The 12,393-nt window shown below is 34.1% G+C and overlaps 1 protein-coding gene across 14 annotated transcripts in view; it reads left to right on the top strand.

Moving 5' to 3' along the window:
- The window catches only part of SLC16A7 (solute carrier family 16 member 7), a 176,147-nt gene extending 165,334 nt beyond the window's left edge, over positions 1 to 10,813 (top strand). For all 14 annotated transcript variants that reach the window (XM_033221441.1, XM_033221454.1, XM_033221450.1 and 11 more), the window contains 3 exons: positions 701 to 844; positions 4,165 to 4,983; positions 8,610 to 10,813. In XM_033221441.1, the coding sequence (XP_033077332.1) occupies positions 701 to 844; positions 4,165 to 4,983; positions 8,610 to 8,875 (1,229 nt within the window). In that variant the 3' untranslated portion in view covers positions 8,876 to 10,813. The remainder of the gene's footprint in view (positions 1 to 700; positions 845 to 4,164; positions 4,984 to 8,609) is intronic.
- The last annotated feature ends 1,580 nt before the right edge of the window (positions 10,814 to 12,393 follow it).

Below are 12,393 nucleotides of genomic sequence, written 5' to 3'. Positions count from 1 at the left end.
AAAGGTGCTATTGAAATGTGATTAAGCATTGTCCAATCGAGCCACAGGAAATAATAAGCAAATTCAAACATGCATAGTCCATGATAACAACATTACTACCATGACTGCCTCTTGATGAACCTAGATTGGAAGAAGTCATTAGGTGTAAGACATCCTTATTGCTAATATGATAGGATGTGAAAACAATAGGTGTCTTAGAATCAACAAATTATGGTATTAAAGAAAAATCATTGTTGAAGATAATTTTAAAAAACAATTTCAGCTCTAATTAATGGCATATGTATGTGTATACACACATTATTCTCGAAAATAAAATTTTAACACACAAATCATTTATGTAATTCCTAGATTTTTTATTACATAAATTTACCTGCATCTGTTAACATATATTGTATATTTTAGCTATGTTCTATTGAAAAACTTTTCCATCAAGATTTGAATGATTATGGTTACAACAAAATATATGTTCAACACTTCTAATTTATTATTTCATGTGCTTTTATACATATGACTGAAAATAACCTGTCAGACTGATCATTTGTGAGATATTGGAAGTTTCTCATTATATTTCATGTGAACTAATATTTCTCCTCTGACCATTAAAATGTGCTTTCTTGCCTTTCCAAATGATTGGATGTTAAAGATAAACAAATAAATGACAATAGCAACTGAGTATTTCTTTATCTCCTCTCTGCTCTAGGTCCTATAAGTAGTGTTTTGGTGAATAAATACGGCAGCCGGCCAGTGGTGATAGCAGGAGGCTTATTATGCTGTCTTGGAATGGTGTTGGCCTCCTTCAGTAGCAGCGTGATCCAGCTATACCTCACTGTGGGATTCATTACAGGTAAGTCGTTTAGTCTTTAGTTTATTCTTAACTCTTCTCTTATTTTCAAAGCTCTATGAGAAGAATGAACAATAGAAAATTCTTATTTTCTTTGAATTTACTTTTTTTAAACAATGCAGTTTTAAAGTATTTCCATCTAGTACATTGAAATTCAAGCTATATAAGGCCAAACATTTCATTTTTTAAAAAAATAAGAAAAAGTTATCAGACAAGTTAGGTGTTATCATATAAATTTATAATAAAATAGCTGTAGTTTTTTTTTTTTTTTCCTTTTTTGCTTTTTACTTTTCAGCCAATGGAGGTGGTGTTATTGGACACAGACTTTCTGATGTAAATAAATACCTTCATTATTATAAAACTTATTTTCATGACTTACTTCCATTTGCAGTATCTATCTGACTTTCCACTCATAATATGTTAAAACGATGCCAGAGAGATATTTTCTGGATGCACTGATTTAGCTTCAACAATAAAATTATTGTTGCTTGTTCTGATTAGTGGTAGAGCTCATTGACTCTGTTGCTTCTTTTTCTTACTGAAATGATCCTGTTTAAAAGCTTGGTGAGCCACATTTTCTTCTAACACAAATATTAAAAATGATCTACTGTCACTTGATTATAGTTGTTTCTCATGCACATATCTATTGACTCAAACTGACAACAATATGTACACTTGAAAAATCACTATTTTTTATTAGTCTAAATAAAAAATTGCATTACAAATTTATATTCAACATATTAGGAAAAATTGGACTTCAATATATAAAGAGACTGAATCTTTCCTTTCTGCCCAGAGATAAAAAGGCAAACATATTTACACTTGTGTAATCTTACACTCATGTATCATTTGATGAAAAAAACTTATTGAGGCTTACAGTAATAGTGATGTTAAAATCTTTCTCTTTACAATCTATCCACATCTCTCTCCTTTTTTTGGTATAAGAAAATGCATTTAATATTATAAATGAAAACCATCTTATATCTAAGCATTGTCATAGTGAAGAGAGTGCATTTTCTTTTATGTAGAGAAATTGACCACTGCATTTGACTGTAGAAGTCAGGATGGGCCTACAAGTAGGGAAAAGATGATTTTGTTATTTCCTGCACTGCAGATATACATGGCATTATTGGTGTTCCAACTTACAATTGTATTCTTTGCCTCTCAAATACTTTGATGCCCCTAAAGTTAATTATTAAGTCCATCTATGAGGGATTTACTTTAAATCATTATCAGCAAGTACTTTGACTTCGGTTTCCAAAAGTACATAGATCTAGCATTTAAACTTGACTTGACACATATTATCTATGTGATCATGGGTACGTTAACTTCCTTATACCTAAGTTTCTTTGTCTATAAAATTAGATAAATAATAGGTCTTTTTAAAGGAGTTATTAGAATGATTAATGTAAAAAATGAATACATAGTACTTTACAGAGTACCCAGAATTTTGCTGTTCATAAATAAATGTTTGCAAATAATCACAATGCCATTTATTTAACATCTTACAGTTCTAGAACTTACTTTATTTTGGCAAAATATTTTTGTGTTGTTAGGTGAAGTTGAGTTCAGGAAGTCTAAGTGTTTGCCCAGTAATATAAAATAGGTACTTTTTTGGAGCAGATCAGTTCTACTGATTTCAGGTCTATGTTTGTTTTACCATGCCAGAATGAGAAAGAGATGGCAACTATTTCCAAATGAAAATATGGATTAACATTTGAAGGCAAAAGTTCCAGGCGACAGAATGGGGAAAATGATATAAGATAAAAAAAAACTTAAGCTCTGAACCATAATACCTGGATTTTAGTTTGGGTTCTTCCACTTACAAGCTACTTGACCATAGGCTGGTCGGTTTTGTTATTTATAAATCGGATTTAATTACACTCATTCTGCATTTCTCACAGGTATGGCTGAGGTATAGTGTTAGAGAACATGCTATTCTGTTACTCGCCAAAGCATGTTCTTGTTCCTTCTTGTCAGCTTTTAGGGGTCCTCTTACTTATAGAAAATGTCTGTATTAAAGGGTTGGAGTATTGTACACAGACCTGTGTATTTCACAACTGGAATACTTAACCACTTTACAGAACTGTTTCAATTTAGGTAAATTAGTAAATATAGAAGAACTCTTACCTCTCTAGCCCCTAAAATAAATATAGAATAATGCCTAGTTTAAGGAAAAACAACAGATAGTTATATAAGTCAATTTTATGTAAATCAATGTACTTTTTTTTTTTTGAGACAGAGTCTTGCTCTGTCGCCAGACTAAAGTACAGTGGTGTGATCTCGGCTCACTGCAATCTCTGCCTCCTCAGTTCAAGCAATTCTCTTGCCTCAGCCTCCCGAGTAGCTGGGATTACAGGCACCTGCCACCGTGTCTGGCTAATTTTTGTATTTTTAGTAGAGACGGTGTTTCATCATGTTGGCCAGGATGGTCTCTATCTCCCAACATCGTGATCCATCTGCCCCAGCCTCCCAAAGTGCTGGGATTACAGGCATGAGCCACCGCGCCCGGCCTCAGTCAATGTACTTTTTAAAGGACCTTATTTATTACAATCGCTCAGTAGTACCTTAGTGAGCTACAAGAGGTAATTAATTTTCCAAAGGTGACACTCAACACTGCCAAGGAGCTCCCTAGACAGTGGGGACTTTGGCTCATATAAACAATCAGCGTTAATCCCTGAATTAAAAACTATGTTTCAAGCAAAACATTCCTTTTTACTTAGCACACATGTGCATCTATATGTATTAAATGTGGAATGTGAGGGATGTAGAGCATGAAATTAATGGCATACATTCATTACTCTTTTTGTTATTTGCATGGTATTGAAGCAAATGTTTGTGGGGAGACATAAGATTGTTACAAGTTATGACCTTTTTAGTTTGTTTATAATTCTTCAATGCCAGAAGGAAAGTATTCACACCTTTATGTTGCCCTCTTGCTCACAAGGAAGAAATCTATTCCATGTATGTGTATTTAAGTATATGTCAAGAGGAAAGGATCTGTGTAATTAAATTTTAATTGAGAACTAATAATTTTGTCGTAGTTTCAACCTATTGTATGACTGTTGATATATCAGTAGAAATTCTTAGTTTTATTTTTGTGCTTTAAAATTAAAGGAATATGAAACTGTCATTTCAAGTGTTCAGTTATGAAAACCTTTTTGTTTTTGTGCAATTACATTTATAATAATCAAAATGTACTATCTCATATTGCATTTTTAATTCTGCCTTTCCCACTTGAATGTACATTTTGAGGAGTAATTTCTTTTGTGAGTGCCATAATGTGTTTGTGTTTTCCCCCACTTTTGTTTTGTTCTTTTTAGGTTTAGGTTTAGCCTTCAATCTGCAACCTGCCTTAACAATAATTGGCAAATACTTCTATAGGAAGCGACCCATGGCAAATGGATTGGCCATGGCAGGAAGTCCTGTTTTCTTAAGTTCATTGGCTCCTTTCAATCAGTACCTTTTTAATACTTTTGGCTGGAAAGGAAGTTTCCTGATTTTGGGAAGTCTACTTTTGAATGCCTGTGTGGCTGGGTCCCTCATGAGACCCCTTGGACCCAGTCAAATCACTTCTAAGTCTAAAAATAAGACTGTCATAACAGAAGACGATTCAGGCCAGAAGAAAATCAAACCGAAGAAATCAACTTGGGAAAAAGTTAATAAGTATTTAGATTTCTCCCTTTTTAAGCATAGAGGATTTCTGATATATCTGTCTGGAAATGTCATTATGTTCCTAGGTTTTTTTGCCCCCATTATATTCTTGGCTCCATATGCTAAAGACCAGGGAATTGATGAGTACTCGGCAGCTTTTCTGCTATCTATTATGGCTTTCGTCGATATGTTTGCTAGGCCTTCTGTAGGATTAATTGCAAACTCCAAATATATTCGACCTCGAATTCAGTACTTCTTCAGTTTTGCAATCATGTTCAATGGAGTCTGTCATCTCTTGTGCCCGCTGGCACAGGACTACACAAGCCTGATATTATATGCTATATTTTTTGGCCTTGGATTTGGGAGTGTTAGCAGTGTTCTCTTTGAAACTCTCATGGACCTCGTGGGTGCACCAAGATTTTCCAGTGCCGTCGGACTTGTCACAGTTGTGGAGTGTGGCCCAGTTCTTCTTGGCCCTCCTCTTGCTGGTAAGAACATTTTTCATCAAGAAAAATATAAAGCATAAAATTAATAACCATTAACTGAGACTTTATATACAGATTTTTTGTTTGTTTGTTTTTTCTCGAGACGGAGTCTCACTCTGTTGCCCAGGCTGGAGTGCAGTGGCGCAATCTAGGTTCACTGCAAGCTCCGCCTTCCAGGTTCCCGCCATTCTCCTGCCTCAGCCTCCCAAGTAGCTGGGACTACAGGCGCCCGCCACCATGCCCAGTTAATTTTTTTTTTTTTTGTATTTTTTTGTATTTTTAGTAGAGATGGGGTTTCACCATGTTAGCCAGGATGGTCTCGATCTCCTGACCTCGTGATCCGCCCACCTCGGCCTCCCAAAGTGCTGGGATTACAGACTTGAGCCACCGCGCCTGGCTATATACAGATATTTAAATGTGTTTTATAATACTAATAGCCTGAAGGAATGTGGGCAGGTTAATTTTAGGTTTTACTATAAACTAAAATTTCATAATTAGTCAATTTTAGACCTAAATTTGCTTCAGAACCTGGACCTATGAACTTAAGAACTTATGTTAGACTGATAATTAGTATCATAATCTTCAGGATTTTTATCTACTTCAGTTGTTTTGGTCTCTTAAAAATATATCAGAAAAAAATGCTATTTTATCTTTATCATTGGTGAACAGATTTCTTGACAGTTTATATTGAAATGAGCCAAAAATGTAAAATATTCTCTCAAAAGGCCAGAATCTATTTTTTAATGGAGTACATTAGATATATTAATTTGAAATTTGTTACATGCTGAGAAAATACATTTATAATATCACTGATAGGAATATATTCATGTATATATTACATATAGAGAGACAGGGATGACTGAAAATTTATTCACAGGTATTTTGGGGTGCCACTTATGTTCCATGTTTATAAATTGGAAAGATTACCTTCGGATTTTAAGATCTGAAATATTTTCAAAGATGCCAATAAAAGTGTCTATGCTAAATTATTCAGTAGAAGGATGCGGTACATGTTTAGGGCATGACCAAAGAGTACCCTCACAAATTGAGAAGCTGGTCTGATATTTAAGAGAGAGAGAGAGAGAAATAGATAAAATAGTCATCACAGAAGCATTAGAGTTTTGTTAGAATTGCTTGTGGTTATTTTATAATTTCCTTCTGAATTACAGTAGTGAATGCTTTAAGGAGTAAATTATGCTCTCTGAACTTATGGTTTAAAGACATGTATAAGAGCATTTTGAAGTTAAAACTTCGTTTCTTCTTAGGCTTTAAATGTTATAAATATTACGTTCTGTTTGTGCACCAGCCTTTGCCAGCAACTACTGTATATTATTTCAGTTAATACTCGACTTAAGTATTCACTTAGACTCTTGGCCTGCTCTCTCATGGTCAGAGTCACTGCCAGGCTAAATGTAAATTTTTCCATTATTTAGTCAGTTTTTAAACTGTTTTCTACATGACATCAAGGAACCATTCTGAAAGTGTGAAAATTTATGTTTAATTTGTTAATTTAAATGACATCATTGACTTTTTGATGGTAGGTGGTATATCTCTCAATATAAATATACCATGACATCAAAACAATTGTCTATAAAGAGTGAAAGCCAGTAGATCTTATTATTTATCAGGCAGTTGATTTTGTTACATAAGATAAGCACAATTTGTCCTTCTTTTCATACAGTATTAGTTTGATCAAATGAATTTTAGAGCCTATTCATTATCCACAAAATTCTTAGTGTTAACAGAGAAGTCACCATGCATGAGGGGATGAAAAAAGAATCAAGTCCAAATACATTGTGGGGATAGACTCTAAGAATTAAAATAAAGGAATCTTATGTGGCCACTCCCACCTGAGCAGATAATGTGCATTTATATTTTTAAAACTAGTTTCAATATTTTTGAATGCTTATTGCGTTAACATTGCCAAACCATGTGCCACTGGTAGCAAATGGCAGTAATTGATTTTAGACCTATTGTTGAAATTCTCAGACTGTAGCCATTATATATCCATTTTTTCATTCCATATCTGCCATCTGCTACCCTTAATATTTCTTGACTTTTAGATTGATTTCTCCTCTATAGTATTTGATTATTGCTAGAACTGCCTGGCCCATAGTGGACACTGAGTTAATATTTTTGAATGATTGAATATTATTGCTGTTACTTCGGACATAGTTGCAGCATAGCAATGAAAATTAGGGAGTGTGTGGTTTCTATTTCATATTTGTTTTTTTCAGACTGAACTTTCACTGCTTCTCTCAGAAAGAATTGAAGCTTTAGTTCTGGAAAACATATCTGGTTTCTTGATGATGCTAAAAAATTCTTAAAACATTTAGAAAGTATGCTGATGTGGCAACCCAAAGTGGTATTAACTCTGATGGGCCATGGATCTAATGCTTTTATATGTAGAAGTATAACAATCATTATAGAAATAGAAATATTTGACTGAAGTTAGGAAGGAAAATTAAAATTATGCAATTTTTGTTATGTTTATGAATATATCATGCTTACTTAAAACCATTCTACCATCTACCTGATTAAAACAGAAAATTTTGTTCAAATAGGTAATATATTGCAAGTAGCCAAATTTAATGTTGAGCCACTGACTAGATTCTAGGGAGAATGTTATGGATTCTGACTAAACAGACTGGTTTGAAAGTTGTATATCAGAGTCACTTGGAATGCATATGCTAATTTATATAGATTTGTATACACTAAATTTTGCTGTTAATAATGACTAAGAATTAAATGCCTGCATAAGCAAGAGACAAAACTAAATATAAGCTGACAAAATTTTAAAAGTCAGTAAACCTCTAGATTAAATGGCACCAGGTTAGATTTTAAATGGTCTCAATAATCAAATAGAACAAATAGTTTTTTACTGATTAGTTTACCCTTAATAATTTAGACTCACATAAAGTAAAAAACTGGGATTAGCTCAAATAGTGATATGGCACTTAACCAACAGGTTAGGTGAAGCCATTCTGCAGAGTAGTTAATAAGTCCGGACAGACTTCAGTTAAGAGTCTAGATTCTACCACTAACTAGCTATGTAACCATGCCCAGATTACCTCACAGTACTCCTTGTAAGGATCGAGTGAGATATTACAGATAAAATTCTTAGGCTAGTATAGGGCATAGAGAAAGCACTTAGTAAATATTAGACACTGTTAGGAACCATGTAAAAGTCTTTGGGTTTCTCCTAAAGAAAGTAATTTTTCCCTATTGAAGAGAAAAGGAAGCATGGAAAGGGTGAAGCAATCCTAACGTGTACTGTAAATAGAGATATCTGTATTTACATGTATAGATATAAAAATATACCTCACTCATGTATGTATTAATGTACACACACACAAAATATATACCTAACTTGTCTTGTTTGTATATCTTAGTGGGAGAAATAATTTTTAGTAAATTTAATATACTGGTAATATAATACTGTGAGTGTCTCTGCATACCTTTACTAAGCATATATAGAAGTCATAATCTAGATTTTTTAATTTTTAAAGTCTTATTTGATATTAATTTAAATAAGAGGAATATACTTTGAAGAATAATTTATTTGAAATTTTTATCATTATATGACTGTTTTATGATGCCAACTTAAAAAGATGCTCTTTGTCTTCTAGGTAAATTGGTGGATATAACTGGAGATTATAAATACATGTACGTGGCCTGTGGGGCTATTGTGGTAGCAGCAAGTGTGTGGCTGCTCATTGGCAATGCTATCAACTATAGATTGCTTGCAAAGGAAAGGAAGGAGCAAGGTGCAAGAGACACGACCAGAGAATCGGAACGCTTGAGCAAATCTAAACATTCGGAAGATGTGAATGTCGTGAATGTCAAAGTTTCAAATGCACCGAGTGTAACCTCAGAAAGAGAAACTAATATTTAACGAGAGTCACATCTCTGATTTCAGTGTTTATTGCTTTCCCTAGCAGTTTGTTTTTCATTTTGTTTTTTTAAAGTATTGGAAAAGTTTTTAGCTGAAATGAGGAGTCACAATTAAAGATGGAGATGATATTTTCCTCAATGGCAAATTTTAAATTAGTTTTAAAACTTATTTGGGTAAATTTTGATATTATGCATAGAAAGAATCCATGCTACAGGTTTATTTCCATACCTAACTCTGGATGTGGTGGTGAAAATACTAATTTTAAAGTCTCCCAGTGACTTTCAGTCTTGTTTATGTGGAAAGTTCTGAATTTCAAACCCCTGGTTTAAGTAGTTAGGAGGAGGATGCCTAATCCTATAAAGTGATCCTTAATACATTTCATTTTTTTGCTTGATATTAATGTATGAGATAGAGTTGAGAGACAATTATCTCCTCTTACACACAAACACACATACTCCCACATGCTTACCCACATGTACACAGAGTGTCTGGAGAATAAAAAATAAATTAAAAAGAAGTGATAATTTATTTTTAAGGTAAAAAAAATCCATGAAGACAAAAGAAACATATGTCTGTGTGCTACTTTACAATGTTAGTTTTAAAGATAAGCACATGGGTAAAAATGAGGGTGATCCTTATTCAAAAATATATCTGACTGCTATAAAAATATTTGCATATGTAAATTTGACAAAGAAAAAATCAATGTTAAACCATTAAATCTGAGCACTGTTAGACTTGATTAATCCATGAGCGTGATTTTTTTTGAGTAGGGGGCATTAGTACCTAGTGCTAGACAATAAAACCCTCAAATAATTTTTAGAATTCTTACCTAACATGTAAAAGTCTGCATGACTCTTAACAATGAGCCACATCCATTGATTTTACAAGGATTTTAGTTCGTAATCCAGAAAGTAATAATCAGGGATTTTGTTTTAATCAGGCCTCAATCCAGATTCGCTGTTATGCTGAAATACCAAAGTAAAATCCTAGTTGGCAGGATTGTAAGTAGACCGAATTCTAATTTTTCCCAACACATAGTGGTAATTGGAGGTTAGTGTTATGAATACTTCATCTGACTACAACCAAGAGTGAGAGGTGGTTTTAATGAACTCTCTAAGCTGTCTCAGCTCCCTCCCTTCCACAAAACGCAAGAGTAAAAGCAAACCACAAACAGGCCTTGCGCTCAACCACTGGAAATGTCTCCTAGGATAAGAATGGCAGTACTTGAAAATTCTGCCCTCTACTGATGAAACTTCCTGCTGCCTTTGGACATAACTAAGCCAGGAAACGTAAAAAGCCTTCTAGAAATAGAGGCACTGTATGACTTGCAATTGTAGGTATAGTTTATAACCTGATAGCAAAAAGCTTGAAATATTGCAGCCCAGGTTAATTCAGTACTTTCCCATTTTCATAACTATGTGAAAACATCTGGGAACCCGAATCACTCCTGAATACAGAGGCATATTCTTTTTAAACTATAAATACCATTTTGAGTGAGAAAGTACTTTTAAACAAGAAAGAAATTGTACAGTATGACTAAAGTTATAAATATATTTGCATCTATAAATCTGAAGTTTAACATTATGATTAATTTAAAAAGTATTTAGTGCTTGACTATTAAAGCAGTGTCATGTCACTCCTAAGATGTCAAAGCAAATTAGGCATTCTTTTTTTTTGTAATAAAGGCAGGTGCTATTTTTTTTCTGGTAAGATTGCACCTGGATACCAGACTTTTGTAATAGTTAACATTAAAGATTTGATTCATAGGGTTAATTCACTGCTTAAGCATGTGGCTCATATTTAGGAAGCTATATAAAATTCAGTTTTTCATTTAACATTTGCTCTTTTGCATATGAAGAGATATTTGTATTTTTCAAATGTTAAGTAAAACAAGATGTGCCAATATCATAGGTAAATAAATTAGGAAAAAATGTGGGACTTTACGGCTGTTTTTAATTTAGTTTTACCCAATCTTGATTATTGAATTAGCTATGTTTATATTTTTAGTTCTTTTTTATTCAACTCGGCTTTGTCAAGAAGTGTAACCCCTAAATTGTGTAGTACCTCTCCCATCATACATTTCCAAAAAAAAAAAAAAAAAATTCTATTTCCCAAAAAGTGTCTTGAATTCTCTGAAAAAGCACATTAAACTAATATAAATATCATGGTCCAGGGGGAAATAAATGGCAAAGTAATAATCATGAGGTTTTAGGACAAAGGCTATATTATATATTTTTTATTACCTTGTAGTAGAGACGTCCTGCTGGGTGCATTTCAGGGGCCTTCTCCAGGGAGGTTTATTTACTTACTGATCAGTTTCTCATCACGTCAAAACCAATTCACATTTGTCTGGCTGCTCTTTGGTTGTCTTCATTCGTTATTTTTTTTTTTTTTTTTTGAGACAGAGTCTCGCTCTGCCACCCAGGCTGGAGTGCAGTGGCCTGATCTCAGCTCACTGCAAGCTCCGCCTCCCAGGTTCACGCCATTCTCCTGCCTCAGCCTCCCGAGTAGCTGGGACTACAGGCGCCCGCCACCTCGTCCGGCTAGTTTTTTGTATTTTTTTAGTACAGACGAGGTTTCACCATGTTAACCAGGATGGTCTCGATCTCCTGACCTCGTGATCCGCCCGTCTCGGCCTCCCAAAGTGCTCGAATTACAGGCTTGAGCCACCGCGCCCGGCCTTCACTCGTTATTTCTAACGCTGATTTTATTAAATAGTTAGAAAAGAAAGTAAAAATTGCACATTCAACGCACATGATTTGTACAGTCACACCTGGCAGTAGCACTGCACAGAGTTACAAATATGCACACGTTAACTGCCATGCATAAATATTGACGTTAAACCAGAACACACATGAAACAGTGATATACATACCTACAGGATTCAGAATTGTTCCAGGGTAATGTAAATTATTCTACTTGTTCACTCTCCCCACCCTCTTGAACTTGTTTGAAGATTTGCTGCTTTAGCAGAATCTTTTCAAGATTGAGGAAAGAGTATCAACCTAGGATTTTCATTATTATATAGTCACATAAATGGAGGAGGAGATATATTTGGCTTCCGCCTCTGCAACAATTAGTGCTGAACATAGTTCCTCCTCTGGGGAACAATAGGTTTTAAACGTTTGAGATATCATCAAGCAAAGTCAATGTATACCACTACAGTCCCCACTAATCTGTATTCCCCCATTATGAAATTGTACAGAAGGAAGGGTGTCATTAATCAAGGTATCAAAATAATTCATGGCTACTTTAAGAATTTTTTCATTCATGTTAATGGAGCCCCCCATATTTTTCACTACTTAACCTTAAATAGGCCATCACTAATTTGTGAACAGAACATTGGGTTTGCACTTTTCCTGACCTATCCTCATCTCCTTTCCTAATCATTTTTTGCGTTCACCTAGCATACCTTAGGAGACAACAGATCAGGTTTTAGTGTATTTCACATTGGAAGACATGGTGTTTTCTCAGTATAAATCTACATGACTCATAAATATTACTTTTTTAGTACCAAG

Source organism: Trachypithecus francoisi, unplaced genomic scaffold (genome assembly GCF_009764315.1).
Source record: "Trachypithecus francoisi isolate TF-2019V2 unplaced genomic scaffold, Tfra_2.0 Lachesis_group11, whole genome shotgun sequence".
Taxonomy (NCBI): domain Eukaryota; kingdom Metazoa; phylum Chordata; class Mammalia; order Primates; family Cercopithecidae; genus Trachypithecus; species Trachypithecus francoisi.
Note: the sequence above shows the minus strand (reverse complement) of the source record. Positions and strands in the feature narration are given on the sequence as shown.